The 17987-nt window shown below is 51.5% G+C and overlaps 1 protein-coding gene across 1 annotated transcript in view; it reads left to right on the top strand.

Moving 5' to 3' along the window:
- Positions 1 to 13441, top strand: part of SLC7A8 (solute carrier family 7 member 8) — a 55115-nt gene extending 41674 nt beyond the window's left edge. Inside the window, exons 5-11 of the mRNA XM_065871051.1 lie at positions 337 to 490; positions 1110 to 1233; positions 3576 to 3679; positions 7244 to 7340; positions 9048 to 9197; positions 10704 to 10881; positions 11387 to 13441. Of these exons, the coding sequence (XP_065727123.1) occupies positions 337 to 490; positions 1110 to 1233; positions 3576 to 3679; positions 7244 to 7340; positions 9048 to 9197; positions 10704 to 10881; positions 11387 to 11532 (953 nt within the window). The 3' untranslated portion in view covers positions 11533 to 13441. The remainder of the gene's footprint in view (positions 1 to 336; positions 491 to 1109; positions 1234 to 3575; positions 3680 to 7243; positions 7341 to 9047; positions 9198 to 10703; positions 10882 to 11386) is intronic.
- The last annotated feature ends 4546 nt before the right edge of the window (positions 13442 to 17987 follow it).

Genomic DNA, 17987 nt, shown 5'->3' on the forward strand with positions numbered 1-17987 from the left:
ATATGAGGGAAGGTGATCAGGAGATTGCCAGTGACTCCCATCCTGCATCTCCGAATCCCAGCAAGCCAGTTCCAATTTACCCTGCCCTGCCCAGTAACCTCCCCTGGCCTTTCTTTCCAAGGAACTCTGCCTTTTAAAAAAGGGACATTCAGAACTGTGCTTTGAACCTGAGCCGCCATTTGGACTCATCATTACCATGTCCTGGGGGGTCCTAGACCTCTACTTCTCTGCTCCTTTCGGCCCCACTTCTCCAATATGTGTGGCCTTCACTGGAGACCGGGGGCTGCCGAGTTCTGACGTGTCTCTCTGAGCAGCCTCCTGTCCCTGTGCCCACAGGACAGTACTTCTGGCTGGAGCCAAAGAACGCATTTGAGAATTTCCAAGAACCTGACATCGGCCTCATCGCGCTGGCTTTCCTTCAGGGCTCCTTTGCCTATGGGGGCTGGAACTTTCTAAATTACGTGACGGAGGAGCTTGTCGATCCCTACAAGTGAGTTGCAGTAGCCCAGCTCTCCCTCTCCCCCTTCAAACTCCATGGCACCTGCCACTGGAAAGAGGGAGCCACAGGTCCAGTGCCTACTTCTCCCCTCAGTCCTCTTCTGACCATGACCTGGTCTATCCTGAAGAGCCAGTTCATTTCCCAGGAACTTAGACCATTTGTCACCCATCCTACCAGGAGAAAAATGATCCAGTGACTATGCCAGAGCAGGTGAAAAGCTGAAAAAAATGGTGCTGAGATAACACCACTGCCTTAGAGAATGAAATGTGCCCTGAGAGGATTCCAGGCATGTTACTCATCTGTCTCATGACAGGCAGGTCTTTGTATCTTGAGGTGTGTGTTCGGGGAGAGGGGGGAATGCAGGGTGGAGATTCTGGTCAGGAAGAGATCAACAGGTATGGAGCATATTCCCAACCTAAGCTGTTTCATTTCCTTTCAATTATCCTGCCCATATGGAGACAAAATCCACCCCCCAGGGAGAGGGAGCATCGCAGAAGGCTGCAAGGACAACTTCGTGCAGAAAGACAGAAGGCACTCCCTGGACCCCATGACGAGGCAGGTGGTCCCAGGTGCCAGGCCTTCCCCCCTCTCACCTCCTCTCCCTCTACAGGAATCTTCCCAGAGCCATCTTCATCTCCATCCCACTGGTCACATTTGTGTATGTCTTTGCCAATGTCGCTTATGTCACTGCAATGTCCCCCCAGGAGCTGCTGGCATCAAACGCAGTCGCTGTGGTAAGAAATCAAACTCGGGGAGGGATAAATTAGGAGTATGGGATTAACAGATATGCACTACTATATATAAAGTAGATAAACAATAAGGACCTACTGTATAGCACAGGGAACTATACTTAATATCTTTTAATAACCTATAATGGAAAAGAATCTGAAATAGAAGATATTTATATCTTTATATATATAGATTATATATAAATATATATATAGCTGAATCACTTTGCTGTACATCTGAAACACTGTAAATCAACTATACTTCAATTTTAAAAAAGGAAAGAAAGAAATCGAACTCACATGCCCTCAAACCGGGAATGATGGTATAGACTTGCGGGCTTAGCCCCCCTCACTTTCCCCTGATCCATGGCTTTGTGGGACTGGAAGTCTTCTCAGGTCCTCAGGGCAGAAGCCACATCTTCAGGTACCCAGGAGCAATAGGATGGCCAGGTTGTGATGGGCAGCTACAGCTGCAGAACTGAGTCATTGTCACAGACTGTATGGCCTGCAAAACGGAAATATTTACTATCTGACTCTACAAAACTCCTGATCTAGGGCACTTTAAACTTTTATTTATTTATTTAGGCTGCATTGGGTCTTTGCTGCTGTGCGTGGGCTTCCTCTAGTTGCGGCGAGCAGGGGCTACTCCTCGTTGTGGTGCGCGGGCTTCTCATTGCGGTGGCTTCTCTTGTTGCGGAGCACAGGCTCTAGGCACGTGGGCTTCAGTAGTTGCGGCGCATGGGCTCAGTAGTCGTGGCTCGCGGGCTTAGTTGCTCCACGGCATGTGGGATCTTCCCAGACCAGAGCTCGAACCCATGTCCCCTGCATTGGCAGGTGGATTCTTAACCACTGTGCCACCAGGGAAGTCCTTAGGGCACTTTAAACTTTAAATATGATGATTGTATAAAGGAGATGTGCTCCTCCTTAGAAAGACATAATCTTGCACAAGACTCGCAGTTTCTCTCTGCCTCCGTATCCTCACCTGGACAACTTGACTCCTTCCCTCATTAGGGAAAAGCATATGCAGTTTGTGCTCTTTGGGGAAAGAGATCTTACAGGTCCAAGGCATTGGGGTCCTTGATATCCGGGAAAGACTGGGAGCCATGCAGTTCCCTCATGTGGCTTCACCTGGGCCACGGCCCCACCCTGCCACTGTCATCATGTGTCTCATCTCTGAAGACCATAAAAAAAGAGGCCCTCCACTGTCCTGTGGCAGCCTGTTCACATGACCACTAACCCTCCCCAGCAGGACAGCTCTTCTAAACAACCCCTTCCTCATAATGTGCTATAAATTATATACAAATACAAATGTGCTATAAATCAAGTATGTACTTGGCTCAGAGAATGTTGAAAAAGCTGATTCCCCAACATTTTATATCCTTTTTTAAAAAATAAATAAATAAATTTATTTATTTATTTTTGGCTGCGTTGGGTCTTCGTTGCTGCGTGCGGGCTTTTCTCTAGTTGCGGCGAGCGGGGGCTACTCCTCATTGTGGTGCGCGGGCTTCTCTTGTTGCGGAGCATGGCCTCTAGGCGTGCGGGCTTCAGTAGTTGTGGCTCGCGGGTTCTAGAGCTCAAGCTCAGTAGTTGTGGCGCACGGGCTTAGTTGCTCCGCGGCATGTGGGATCTTCCTGGACCAGAGATCGAACCCGTGTCCCCTGCATTGGCAGGCGGATTCCTAATCACTGCGCCACCAGGGAAGTCCCTATATCCTTTCAATACATGAAGACTAGTCTATAGCTTCACCACCTTTTATTTCTTGGCCTACGTAGTGGTTTGTTCTTATCACTCCCCCCCCCCCACAATATCTTCTGTTTCTATGAATTAGGATTTATCTCTGTTTTACAGATGGGAAAACTGAGGCTCAAAGATTAAGAACTTTGCTCAAGGTCTCACAGCTCCTAAATGTTGGGCTAAGATTTGAAACCCATCCTGCCTGAGTGGCTCTAGTATAATGTACGCGAGGCCTGGACTCACACAGCTGGTTTCCAGTCCTGGCCCTCCACTTCCTGCGTGTGTGATCTTAGGCAAACTGTTTAATTGCTTTGTGCCTCAATTTCATTATCCATAAAACAAGGATAGCAAATGTTAGTTGTTTATTGTTATTATCACCGCCATACACAGTCTCATTCATTAGTTAGTCAGTCCCAAACGTTACTGAATCCCCACTGTATAGTCATCACCAAGGGAAGTAGGGGTGCAGGAGGGGCTGGGGCAGGGAAGCTGTGGTCCCTCCTCTCAAAGACTTCAGCAGGGGTGGGTTTGGGTGGGAACATTCCCAGCAGTGACACGCAGGTGGGAGGCTGTGACCTCTCCTTTTATGCTCACCCCCTTGTTTTCTCTCCCAGACTTTTGGAGAGAAGCTCCTAGGGGTCATGGCCTGGATCATGCCCATTTCCGTCGCCCTGTCCACATTTGGAGGAGTCAATGGGTCCCTCTTCACCTCCTCCCGGTGAGTGCCGTCCAGGCCCTTCCTGGGCCAGAGGCCACTCTGCTGTGCATATTGCTCTGTGTATATGTGGGGGGGCTTGTCTCCGTCAGCGGGGTTCTGTATGGGCATCTGGGTGGTGACCTTGCAGGGGGTGATTGCTCACACGAGGGCGTGTGTGTGTGTCTGTGTGGACACGGAGGAACCTGTGCTGCTCGTGTGGTGACGCACGACGTGTGTGGCTTTAGCTGCGGTGGCAAGAAGCACCATCCCACCTCACGTCCAGAGGAGCAGAGGGCCGAGGAGTCCCCAGGCTGTGTGCTTGGCAACAGAACAGTGCCTTGCCTGCAGCCCCAGAGCCCCTTTCCCACTTGCCTGGAAGCAGGCTGTGCTGGCTGGAAAGGAACCCCACTCTGAAAGGGACCAGGGACGGACTCGTGCCTGGGGCCTCTGGCTGGCCTCTCATGAAAGTCCTGGGCCCAGATTGCAGATCGAATGGGCTCATCTCTGAGTGCCCTGAGGGTGCAGGCTCCTCCCTGTTAAACTGACAGGTGGCTGTAGGAGGCCCTTGTGTGGCCACCCATGAGACCGGGTAGGAGTGTGAAGTGAGATGGGTGGGGAAGAACGGAAGGAAGGCATTTGTCCAAAGCCACGTCCTCTACCCCAAACACTCAGGAAAGCCCAAAGCGTGAATGGGCCCAGGAGTCGCCAGCCCCCGCCTGCACACATCCGGACGTCTGCCCCCTTCTTAATGTCCCTTTTTGCTGTCTCCAGAATGGGCGGTTGAGGCTGGCAGATGCTGGATGATTTCCATTGATGTGGTCCAAAGGGTCCTCCCAGGGTTCTTAGAAAGCCCCCTCCTCCAAGGGCACAGTCCTACTCAAAAGATACAGCAAAAGCAGTGAGCCCCCGAATTCAGCTGCTTCCAAAGCCAACGTCACATTAGGGAGGAGTTCCTGTGAAATGACAAGGGAGTGTCATGTTTTCAGGACCCAGGGCAAGAAAGAGGGAGTGTGGGCATTCCCCATACCCCAGGACCCTCCGACACTCACCCACGGCAACCTCGTGTGCGTGTTACACAGGAGCAGTGACCACCTGGAGGCCCCAGCCGAGGGCAAGCGGTGGAAGAGCAGTGACCCATGAGGCTCTCTGGGATCTATTGAAGGAGAGTGACTGGCTCCAGTCGCTTTAGAGTGGGGTTTGTCCCTCGGGTAGGCCGAGCAGCGGTCTGCGTGCATGTGGTCCAGCTATGTGTGCATGCGGGAGGCGGCGGCCCAGTGCGCTCGGCCTCGGATTCAGAGGCACAGCTCACCCGGCAGGCCTCCTCAACTCATCTTTCCAGTTCCTTCCATCCTTCCTTTCTTCCTCCCTCCCTTCCCCCCTCCCTCCCTCCCTCCCTCCTTTTCTTCCTTGCTCCATCCCTCCCTCTTTCCCTCCTCTCTTCCTCCCTTCCTCCCTTCCTGCCTCCTTCCCTCCTTCTCTCTCTTACTATTTTGTTTGGGGGTATGGAGAGGATGATCCTTCCCGAGGAGTAGGAGCGTGTGTGCGTGTGTGTCACGCTTAATGTCATGTCTCCTCTGTGGTCGGCTAGCTGGGCAAGGATTGTCTCTTGTGAACTTGACTTGCCAATGCTGTTGGACCTGCCAGCTCCACTTGGTCCTGGCTGCATGTGGAGGAGGGATGTGAACTTGGGACCCTGGTTATGTGCATGGTGAGGCCCACAGAGCACCTGGGGCTCCATTGGGTGCATGAGGCTGCACTGCAGAGGGGCGATGTCATGTGGCTGCATGAAACTAGTGACACAGGACGAGGTAGTTGATGATGGCAACTGGTGGTGTACATATGGGTACTTGGGACCATAATCGACTCCCATGCTTCTGAGGAGCCGCTCCACTCTCCCCCATACACAAATCACAAAGTGACAGTTCTCTTCAGACCCCCCAGTGTGCTGATTCTGTTCCTTTCTGTCCCCATCACACCATCCCCTTCCTCTCAATGCTTAGGTGCTCCTTTCCCTACAAAGTCCTAGAGAAAAGGAAAAGTGGCCTAATTTCCAATGGAAAGTGGCCTAACTTCCTAATAACAGCTTACAGTATTCTCTCTTTTTCTTAGGAGAGGAAAGAAGAAGAAGGCTGCTCTTTATGTTAAAATTTCTCTTTTTAAAAATAATTTATAAACATCAATATCCTGGTCGTGATATAGTAGTATAGTTTTGCACTATGTTACCAATGGGAGAACTGGGTGAAGGATACACAGGGTCGCTCTGCATTATTTCTTACAACTGCATGTGAATCTATGATTATCTCAAAATAAAATTTTAATTTTTTTAACTTAAAAAATAATTTTTGGGGAATTCCCTGGCAGTCCAGTGGTTAGCACTCCGTGCTTTCACTGCTGAGGGCCCGGGTTCGATCCCTGGTTGGGGAACTAAGATCCTACAAGCCGCCACGCAGTGCAGCCAAAAAACAAACAAACAAAAAAGTTTATTCTAATTATAAGTTTCCTGTCTATTTAAAAAAATTTTTAATTTATAAAATCTAAGAAAGAAAATTTAATTTACTCATAATTCTACCACCCAGAGGTAATTGGTTGATATTTTAATGTTTTTACATGCCTGTAAATAATATCTTAGTTAATAGGAATCATACTGCATGGAATCGTACAGTTTTCTATCTTGCTTTTTTCATTTAATGTTATATTGTGAGCATATTCTCACACAATCAATTTTTTTTCAAAAGCATTATGTATGCATAATATTCTATTTTATAGATATACCATAATTTATGTAATCATCTACTTTATGGCATTTAGGGTATTTCCAATCTTTTTTACCATCACAATATCTTTGTATGTACACCTTTCACTAACTCTATTCATTTCTTCAGGATTTTGGGGGAGAATAGAATAAGTAGCTTAAGGATATAAATGTTCAGGTATAATTTACATACAATAAAATACACAGATCGTAAGTGTTCAGGTTGATGAGTTTTGATGATTGTAGACAACCATGTAACTACCACTCAAAACAAGATATAGAACATTTCCACACATCCCCCAAGTTCTCACGTGTCCCTTCCTGGTCTACCACCCATTCCCCACCCCACAAAGGCAGCCACTTCCTGAGTAGGATAGGCATGTTTTTAAGGCTTTTCATGTACAGTTTAGTCCCCATGTCTCAAAGAACCTATATCCCTTGAGGAGGAAGGAGGCACGTTTTTAAAGGGATTAAAGCTTTAGGCAAAGGAGAGAGGCTACTCCTACAGCACTCCAGGTTTTGTGAGAGACCCACAGAGTGACAGCACAGCCATCAGTAACCCCAAGCCACCCAGACCACACTCAGGGTCTCCACACTCCAGAATCCATCCACTTATCCACTGACTGCCTCTGGTTTGCCTGCACCTGCCTTGTGAACGTGGGTCATTTGACTAGTGGGCTGGAAGGTGTGCACGAGAAGGCAGGTACCTGGCTGGAGGGGGGATGCTCCTGTGTGGGCAGAGGTGGGCATGGATAAGGGAGCCGGACTAGGGAGGAAGCATCCTGGGATGGTCCATGGGCCATCGCAGGCTGACCTGCTTTTCTCTCTGCCAGGCTGTTCTTTGCTGGAGCCAGGGAGGGCCACCTTCCCAGTGTGTTGGCCATGATCCACGTGAAGCGCTGCACCCCAATCCCAGCCTTGCTTTTCACAGTAAGGTTCCCTCCCTCTGCCAGCCCTACACACACCCTCCCTCTTTGTGCTGCTTTGAGCTGGGAGTTCACAGTTCCCACACACGCCCCTGTCACCCTTGTGCTCCTAGGTTTCTCTGGGCCTTAAATAATCTGGCAAATGGTTCACATGGGCCTGATTAACATCAAGAGATATAGCAAGGAAAGACCCTGGGTCCTGAAATACCTTAAGGTTCCCAGGCTGGCTCATTTCATTCTCCCATACTTTTGGGTCAGAGTGAAGTGGCTGCTTCAAGATTTTACAACCTCACAAAGAAACTTCTTTCTTGGCTCCCCCTGCACCTGTTACCCACTGGGTAGTAGCTTTGGGCCTCTGCTCCTGGCTGATCACTGCACACTCCCAGCCCTCCCCATCAACCTTCCTGCTCAAGGAGGCTCTGCCAGGCTCTTGGGAAACATCACTGAAACAAATTTGGTCTCAGGGTACACCAAATAAGAAAAATCATAAAGGAAGACTGGTAAACTGGTAAACCGAAAATGGAGAAAAGGAAACTAGGGATGGGAGGGGTAAATGGTAAATGGTGGTAAATGGAGGTGGAATTAACCCGGAGTAGAAGCATTTAGAGAGAGCAAACAGAAGGAGCAAAGACTTGTTCCTGATGAGTCTTCGGGGTTATTTTTTTTTCTTTCTGGATCCTGACTAAAATATCAAAAATGACTTTGATTCACCAGAGAAGCAGTTAGACCAGGGCAGTAGAGCTCTCAGGAGTGAAGGGCATTCGCTGTACAACATGAGGGGGAATCTCAGAATGTTCAGATACAGGAAGAAGGTCATCCTGGTTGGTTAGTGGTGAAAGGCAACTGGAGAAGACTCAATGCTCCCAGTTAGCCACAAACTTTTTTCAGTTTAAGCCAATGGTGCAGGCCTATGACTGCAGGGCAAGTACAGTAAGAATCTGGCTTTTTCATCTCTTAAAATCTTCCCGATTATTTCCACCATCAGATCTTACAGGAGAACCGAGCCTTCTGTTGGCCTGAAACAAATTAGCAGAGGGAAAGAACATGGTTCCGAGAGAGCCACTGAGATGATTTTGAAGTTAGAAAGTGAATTCTATCAAGAAAACGTCACAGGGACATTATGAAGGTTACATGAGTTAATATTTGTAGAATGCTAAAGAAAGAACCTGACACTTAAGAAGTGCTATATAACTGTTTATGATTTTTTTTAAAAAAAAAAAATGAAAAGGAAGGAAGAAAAATAAATTAGATGACTCAACCAGGAAAAGAGGATGAGGGCAAGAATAAAGCCTTAATCTGCAGTTAACAACCTTCCCTAAGGGATTAAAAAAACAAAATTAGCTTGAGCTTCAACCAAGGAAGAAATATAAATGAGACCAGGGTGGCATAGGGCCGGCTGCCACCAGTGTGGCCAGTCCAGTTGTTTACAGCCAGTATCTGTTCTGATTGGTTAGTGCCCATGCTGTACCTGCTGTATCTGTGGTTAAATGTTTTGATTATCACCCATGTGGTGAGAAAGAACTTCCTGGTGTTGAAAGTGTTAACAATGACCTGGGTTTCTAGGAGAGGTTGTAAAGTCTCCATTTTGAGAGATCCGCTATAAAATGGCATCGTCTGCCTAGAGGCAGGGGAACAGCCCCGACCAGTAAACAGCTCCTCCAGTCTCCTAATGCCTTTCTGATCACCGATGAGCTTCTCCCACTCCCCCCAGTGCATCTCCACCCTGCTGATGCTTGTCACCAGCGACATGTACACACTCATCAACTATGTGGGCTTCATCAACTACTTCTTCTACGGCGTCACAATTGCTGGACAGATAGTTCTTCGGTGGAAGAAGCCAGACATCCCCCGCCCCATCAAGGTGCGAGAACCTCCCTTTGGGGCCCCTCCCCCTCCTCCACTGGTTCTAACTAAGCTCAGATTTTTACATCACCTTGTTCTCGCTGCTGACCGCAGCTCATCATCTCCATGAGTGTGGGAGACCCTCTGGGAAGCAAAGGCCATGTGTGAATGGGGCAGCCTTTCCATTCTCCACAGGGGACAGGACCAGAGCAAACTGCAGCTGGAGGAATAGGTTAGATGAAGTGATACTTCCATCCTGTCATTCCTTTTTTTCCTATGGCTCTAAGTCTTTAGAGAGTCAGCTGATTTTCCCTCGACCTTCTAACCTGACCAGTCTCCTACTCGTCCCTCCAGGTAGCTGGGTTCACTCATGCAATCTCTCCGTCTCATCCCGGAATGAGTTTCCTTCTCCCATCTGCCTCTCCAAATTTTAACCATTTTCCGCACTCAAGGACCTCTCTTCCTTGAAGCTTCCCAGTCCACTCCAGCCTTCCGTGATCCTCCCTTTTTAAACTACTATGGCCCTGCACGTAGTAGGGTGCCTGGTGAAACTCTCGATTGTACCAGGAATAAATTTGTGATAGGAACAGATGGGAGTGCTCAGAACAACATATGCCAGAGTGCTATGGGTTCTCCTGCAAATTAGAAAACTAGGGTATATCCCTGAGCTATCTGAACAATCCTATTCTGGAAACACAGACTAGATGCTTCTTTCTAGAAGATTCTGCCAGCTGAGGAGTCGAAGTCTCCCGAAATCTCTCTGCCACTTTCCTACCACTGTTAGAAAGCCTGCTAGAGAGAAGAGGAAGTAGAATAACCCATCTCCCTACCATATGCATACCCTCTAAGAGGAGAGGACAAGAGGAGAAAGGCAGATGAGTCTAGAGTCTTGAAGACTCTACAGGGGACTCCCACCTGTGGTCACAAGAGCGGGTGGAGCCCACAGAGTTTGCTTCTTCCTGAAGTAAATAAGGCCCCGGACTGCCTTATGCCACACTAGGTTTCCTGATTTCTCTCGTCTTGGCAGAAACTGCTTGAAACAAATTGGGACTGTCCCTGGTGAGAGGGAGGGACATTTGCCACATCCTGCCAGCCGGGGGAGGGGAGCCTGACTGACAGGTCCTCTCCTTCTTGCCCCTCACTCATTTCTCCTGCTCTCCTTCTCCCGAGGACCTCAGCAAGCATATATCAATATACCAGCAAGCTCATCCACCTATATGGGCTTCTCTGGCTGCTACAGGCACACAGCTGGATGATGAGGCCTTGTTTGATCCCACCTCGGAGGACAATGAGAATTGTCCCCTCCCTAGGCCCCCCCACCCCTCTTAACTGTCCCACTGCCGACGTTCGCCAGTGTCTCCTGACACAGCACTTGCCCCATCAGGGCTCGGGGTGTGGGAGCCACAGAGCTGAGTGAAACCCAGCTGTGCCCTCCAAGCGCTTCCCTGTGGGTGAAGAAGGGGGAAGGTGCCCTGATGTCGGGGGGCGTAGCATCCATGCAGGTAACGGTGCCTCTGATCCACAGGTCAGCCTGCTGTTCCCCATCGTCTACTTGCTGTTCTGGGCCTTCCTGCTGGTCTTCAGCCTGTGGTCGGAGCCCGTGGTGTGTGGCACCGGCCTGGCCATCATGCTGACAGGGGTGCCTGTCTATTTCTTGGGTGTTTACTGGCAACACAAGCCCAGGTGTTTCAATAAGTTCATTGGTAAGTTGTTGAAGATTCTGAGTGGCTAGAGGGCCCCCTGGTCTGGAAGACAGTGGTCAGCAGTCTGGTTGGGGAACCCCACCAGGATCGGGAGGTGGGGCCGTAGAGCACTGGAGAAAGGGTCGGGACGGGAGAGGCCAGGTGCCTCCCCAGAGACCTCTGAGGAGAGGAGAACAGCGAATATTTCCGCACAGACCTTAGGCCTGCCAGAGTGGCCATCCTATAGCAGCTGCCCTGGGCTGCGTGGAGACCAGGGGACACCCTAGAATTGGCGGGCGGTGGGCATGGAGCCTTGAGGAGTAGGAGCGGCCAGCAAAAAGGCTGCCCAGAGACGGAGGAGGTAGGTGAGGTGACCGTCTCCTGGAGAGGGAGTCCCCTCGCGGCGCTGGTGGCTCAGCTGAGGCCAAACGCTGCGGCAGGAGAGCTGGGAAGGGCCCTGGTCTGGCTGGCCATGTTGGTTGGACACTCAGCGCTGATCTGGTTTCTATGTGGCCTCCTCCTGCAGAGTTGCTGACCCTGGTGAGCCAGAAGATGTGTATGGTTGTGTACCCCAAGGTGGAGGAGGACTCAGGGACAGAGGAGCTACAGGAAGACATGCAGGAGCAGCGGCAGCCCACTGCCCCCAAGGACAAGGATGCAGAGGAGCCCTGAGGAACACCCTCCCCTCTCAGCTGCTTCCCTCCTCCTTCATCCCCCTCTCTGCCCTCCTGCCCTGCCTGGGTCCCCCAAACACACACATACCCCTCTGCCTCTGTCATGCAGGGGCAGGACCTGGGTGTGGGTGGTGAGAAACTATAAACAAAGATACTGACATTTGTACCCAAAGATCCAGCCTCCTCTCACCCCCAAGGCCTGTGTCTAAAGCAGTGGAGCTTCCAGGGGTGCCCTACACGGCCCTCCCTCCTGGACCCACACCCTTAGTCGCTTCCTCAGGAACCTGAGTTCAGGGCTGCCTTCCCTCCCCGTTCCTGAGCCCGAGGGAGGCCTCAGCTCCAACAGAAGTGGCAGCAACAGTGAGTCACTTGGGGACAGACTCGAGCAAATCTGTCACCATTAAAGGTCAGCTGAAGAGACCCAAATCCCCCTCCCTTCACCAGTGACCGAAGACATCAGAGGTGATGCTTCCCTCTGCCCCCCCTCCCCCTGCTCCCCCCTCCCCCCCAACAGCCTGGGCCTTCTGTGCAGAGTGAGGTTCCTGTCAGGACAGCATCTCCCCACTGACCTAAGGACCAATGTGCAGGAGGACTGCCCCCTCCCCTAACCCCGGCCGGGCCTGTGGAACAGATTGGGAAAGGCTCAGATTGTAGAAACCCAGCCTTGCCCCTGCCTCCTCCCCCCAACTCAGTGCCAAAGCTTCCTGAAGCCAGAAAGCTGCTTATTTCCAATGTAGCAGACATTTCTCTCCTAATGACAAAGCAGCTCCTCTCTTCCTCCCTCCCACCCCCATGGGAAGGAGCCTGCCATCCTGTTACCCCCGCAGTGACGCTCCAACACAGCCCCAGGCAGCCAGCTCTGCCGGCACCCCCATCTTGCCCTTCTCCTCCTCTCTGGACTTTGGCTCCTGGGGTGTGAAGGCTCCCCAAGCCCTTCATGCCTGAAAGTCGAGCCAAATCAGCCTTAAGTCACCTCCCATCCAAGAACTGGACCTAAAAATACCCCCTTATTTCCAGCCCTCTGGTCAGACCTGGCATGAAAAGCCTTCCAGGGAGGGAGGGCTATTTCCCATCTTCCCAGAGGTACCCATCCCATCACCTCAGAGACTGTTTGGGGAGAAAGTGTATTCTGAAGGCCATTTCCTCCCCCAACTCAGATCACCCCTCCCTCCTTTCTGCTCACACCACTGTCCTGTCTGGACAGCCTCCAGGACAGGATGAGACGACAGTGGCAGAAGGTACCCACTTTGGAGGCTCTCAGAAAAGCCCGTTCTCTATGGTTTGCAGACTTGTGGCCATCCTGTCCTGCAGGCAGGAAGCTGCCATTCCCTGTGCTCCAAAGAAGGTGCTGGTGTTTGCCCTGGGCCCTTGCAGCCTCCTAGCCACACCTGTTGTGCTAAGGACTGGGATTCTTTTATCCCAAGCAGGAGTCCCCCCCCCTTCCCCCAACTCCCTATCCTGTCTGCTGAAACTGGAAAACCTGGGGAGTCCTCCTGGCCTACTTGGGTCTCCCAGCTTCCCACCCAGCCTGCTTGAGCCTGCATTGGTAAGATGCGGGTTTGGTCCGAGTTGTGGTCCCTTCAGAGTGGACTCCAGGCAGACTGGGGCTGGCCCCTGGAGGGTCAGGGGACCATCCTCTTGTTCCCTCTTCTCATTCCTCCAACCTTCAATTATTGTTTTTTTGTAAAGTGGATGCCTTACTTTTTGGATACATATTTTTGAAGCTGGCATTTATATTTCTTTTGGATTTTTAAGGTTTTGTTCTTTTTTTTTTCGGGGAGGGTTTTAGTTATAGCTGGATAATAATCTTCTGTCTTTGAGTTGGTTTAGGTTTTAGTTGTGTGTTTTGTTTTGTGAGGGTTTTTTTTTTTTTCTGTTGATGTAATAAAATTTTAAATGGAAATGAAGTTGGTGGTGTTAATAATTCAATGACCTTCCAAGACAGAGTCTCCAGGCACTTCCTGTCCCTGTCAGGAGGGAGGTCTTTGGTTGCCAGGTTCCTTCCAGGATGGCATTCCTGAAAGTCCTTGCGCTCCATAGCTTCGAGCTGTCCCAGGGCCCAGTGCCAGTGCGTTTTAACAGCTCCCTCTCGTTTTGAACCGAAAACTTTCTCATTGCTTCTGTGAAGTCACGAGTGTTAAGATCCTGCCTATGTATTGTGCTGAGAGCCTGCAAACTATCTGGGAAGAAGAAACTCATCCCTACCCAGGGTGGGAACATGGGCGACAGAGAGACAGCACCAAGCTGAGTGGAGAGAGGCGAAGGCATCAGGAAGGGACAGGCTGAGCCTGTGGAGAGACCCCAGTGAGGGTGGGGGGGGTTTAGGCAGTTAGGAGAGCACCCAGCTGGATGCCAGGGGCTTGATGGGAGGGACTGGGAGGTGAGGTGGAGTCCACTCAGCTGAGTGAAAGACTAGGAGGGCTGAGGGATCAGGGAAGAGGAGGAAGCAGTTAAGGTAAGGACAAGTACCTCCTGGCGCTCTGGGTTAATTGCTGGAGGAAGTTGACAGGATTAGTCCTTGCTTGGAGTCCCTCCTTTGTGGGCAGCCCTCCCGGCTGCCTGTCCTGAGACAGCATCATTCCAGAGCCAGCACTGCTGACAGACATGCAGAGGAGGCAGGGCCGGGGGGCAGGGCGGGTGAGGGGTGTGTTAAGACCTCACCCTTCACCATCTGGAACACTGTGAGGACACTGGCAGGCAAGATGCCTCCACTCCCAGTCTCAGCCTGGCCCCAACACGCCTGTTTTGCGGCTGGCGTTCTAGACTGAGGCTGGAGGCTTGCTATTCACAGGGGCACAGACACTTGGCTCTGAGACCCAGCCCAGCCACCAAACAGCTGTGTGTCCTTGGGCAAGTCAGTTAACCTATTTAACACTTTTAGAGGGATGAAAAAAGAAGACTGAATGAATCTAATCTCAAAGGGTTCCTGAATCTCCCAGCCCATGGCTGTCCCAAAAGAGTCAGAGCAAACTGGGCAGAGGCCAGTCTTGTGCAAGAGGCCCTTCTCCAAGCTTCACATCCCCCTTGGGGATTCCCTCAGTTCCCCAACACACACTTTTCCTTTCCCCAGGCTCCCAGAGGCTTCCTCATGTCACCCCATTCCAGCAAGTCCAGCCCTCCCCAACCTTTCTCAGTCCCTGGAGACACCTGTCCCTGGGGGCCCCCTCTCTTTTGTAAGGTGACACTTGCTGATCTTTTCAACCTGCTCAAAAGGGCAAATGTGGGTCTCTTCCTAGGCAACATGCATTTATTTTTAACCTGGGCCTTTAATCTGTCTTAACCCTGTCAGTCACTTTAATGTGAGGAATTTCAGACGCTCTGATCTGGGGGAGTTTGGGAGCCTTTGGAGGTCACTGAAATCACAGCTGCTTATGCATTCATTTATTAATGTAGTCGAACAATAAATATTTCTCTAACCATTGTATCCAGGATTTTGCTATATGCTGTGGGAATAGCAAACTTACTCTTGAATTTTCCAAGTCAGCACAGACTTCAAATATCTTGCGTCACTGTCTCCGTAAGAACACGCGTATATGTCAACACACCTGTCCTTAATTTTAGTTCAGGCAATGTGGTCACCCTAGCTGAAAAAGTATCTGACCTACCTTTAAGGAGCAAATAGTCTTGGGGGAAAGAAGATAAGAATGCACATGGCACGTATGTGTGCACATCACAGATCACTGCCCACTCTGCTGGGCTGTGCGCGTCTGCAGGCAGGGCTGGACCCACCCTGCGCAGTGCCTGGGACCTACGTGCAAAAACGCCTGTCCAGTTGAGGCTTCAGACAAAGCTGCAGGTAGCGTGTCACTCAGGAGACACAGATAAACCCGCAGGGAGGCAGTCAGAGGGCCGGAAGGAGACTGACTTGGCTGAGACCACTTGCTTTCCATACATTATCTTATTCAAAGTTTAATTAAACAACCGACAAAGTAGGCATTACTACTGCCATTTTACAAGTGAGATTAAGTAACTGGCCCAAGGTCACCGAGTGGTAGGTGACAGGGAGATCTGAGCCAGGTTCTATCTGACATGCTCGCTGCCTCCCTGTTGGAAGGACTTGGTGAAGGAGGTGGTGTTTGAACTGAGGCCTGTTACAAAGTCATTAAGATACTACAGGGGCTGGGCTTCCCTGGTGGCACAGTGGTTGAGAGTCCGCCTGCCGATGCAGGGGACACGGGTTCATACCCCGGTCCGGGAATATCCCACATGCCGCGGAGCGGCTAGGCTGGTGAGCCATGGCCGCTGAGCCTGTGCTCCGCAACGGGAGAGGCCACAACAGTGATAGGCCCGCGTACCGCAAAAAAAAAAAAAAAAAAGATACTACAGAGGCTTTGTTTCAGTTAATGCACACAGGTATACAGCAGCAGCTGCAGGGAGAAAATGATCCTGCTGACCAGGGGACCGCGGGGGGGCTTCCATCCGCTCCGGCGCAACTCCGCACAACCCAAGAATCCCCCAGCCCTTGACTAGCACTGCCCTCCCTACCCCCTTCCCATCCAGCGCCCCCTCCTTCCCTAACCAGACGTCCAGAGCGCCCCGGTTACTGAGAAACGCGGCAACGTCAGCCAGAGAAGTGAGGGGCCGAGATCACTTATCTCCTCCACGGCCGAGCTCCGAGCGTTCTCATTTCCTGCCGGCCTATCTGCACACCTCCCGGCTTCCTCCAGCCCCGGCTCGCCCGCTCCTGACGCAGTCTCCCCCTCCCCCAGGGTGCCGGACTGAGGGCAAAGAAAGCTCTCTGAGTCACACAGCTCCCCCTTTCCCTAGCCCTTCTTCCCCGGGGGGTTTTAAGAACTAGACCCCTGCCCTTTCCCCCCACGTCAGCGCCACAGCCTTGCCTGACCTTGAGTGGCCGCCTCTCAGCCTCGTTTTCCTCCTTTATAAAGCAAGGATAAGTACACCGTCTATCTTGCTTACTTTCCTATCTGATTCACAGGGAAATGGTCTGCAAGGAAAAGGGTTATGTTTCAATGACTGAAAAAGCATAACACCGGAAAATGCAAGGCCTTAACTATCATCACTAGTTCATCGTCAGGGAGTGAACAGAATTCCTCCTCACTGAGACAAGGGCCTGGCCCTGGTCCTCTCCGCCTGCCCACTCTCCCTGTAACTGCACTGCAAGACCCCCATCTCGGCCATGTTTCCTCTTCCTCCTTCCGGGCGTCTTGCCCTTGCCAGGGCTGTGGGAGGCTGCCCTCTGCTGGTTCACCTGATCCCTGACCGCAGTGGCCCCTCGAGTCCTGAATTTTGGGCCAATATTACCACCTGGTGTTTAACTGAGGCACTGCTGCCAAACTGGTGCAGCTCAGCTTTGGTACCTGTTGGCCACAGCGTCCTCTGAAGCGGAGAGAAGGCAGAGATCTCCCGGTCTGGAATCTGAGATCTGTCTCCCGGGTGCAAGCAGACTTCCTCAGGCCAGGTCAGGGCTTTCAGAGAAAATACCTCAAGCTAGGCACAGAGAGTTGGGGGGGGGGGGGGGAGGAATGCTAAATAGAGGTGTAATTGCCTGATTTGCAGGCCGCCCTGTCTCTGTCTGCATACTTTATTTTAGCGTCCAATGCTGTACACAGCACCTCGGCATTTGCACCACTGAGGCCTGGCCCTTGTTGTGCCCGACTTACAAAACCTTCTGGCCTCCACAGGGCACTCATAGCTTTTGCTGGTGACAAAAGAGCCAGTGACACATTTCTATGTGTCCTTTCCTTCTCACTGTACCTATAGTCCCTTTTGCAGATGAAATGCAACAGGTAAAAGCAGGGCCACAGCGGTACCTCTGACAGGAGGGAGTGGGTAGTTCCCAGAGGAAAGAGAAAAGGGAAGGGAGAGGGGGCCCCCATCTGAAACTAAAAGCACAGAGAGCAAGCCATGGGTTTCTCCTGGAGACCCTGAAACAGAGCCCCAGGAAGAGGTGATGACAAAAGAGAAGGCTTCTCAAGCCTCACAAGAGGAAGTGGACCCAAGAGAGGTCAGAGAACGGCCATGCAGAAGGAAAAAGAGCAAACTGAGCTGCTGCGAGCGCCTGAGCCCTGCGGCACAGGAAACGGGCAGAGCCCTCAGGACCCGGCTGGGGCAGAGCGCCAGCCCTAGGCTCTGGCAGTGCAGGCCAGGCGCTGGAGCCACCGGAGGAGTGCAGCTGTCAGTTCCTGGGGCTGCCAGGGTCTGGGGCACAGGGCACCATCCCTGACTGCCCAGGTGCAGGCTGCTAGAGCTAGCCCGGGCTGGAAACTCGTGAGGGCTTGGGCTGTTACACAGACCCTGTGCAAAAACCTAGCAAAAAGAGCCTGCTCTGCACCATGAGACAAGCCCTAGTGTATGGCTTGGTCCCAGACATCACTACTTCCTAAACCCCTCAAACAACACCCCGTGGCTTGCACCCAGGAGAGTGGCTCGGAGAGGTGGGGCTACAAAAAGAACTGAGTGGCCCTGGGGGTAGGTGGAGACCAGCACTGTAGG

This window comes from Phocoena phocoena, chromosome 2 (assembly GCF_963924675.1).
Source record: "Phocoena phocoena chromosome 2, mPhoPho1.1, whole genome shotgun sequence".
Taxonomy (NCBI): Eukaryota; Metazoa; Chordata; class Mammalia; order Artiodactyla; family Phocoenidae; genus Phocoena; species Phocoena phocoena.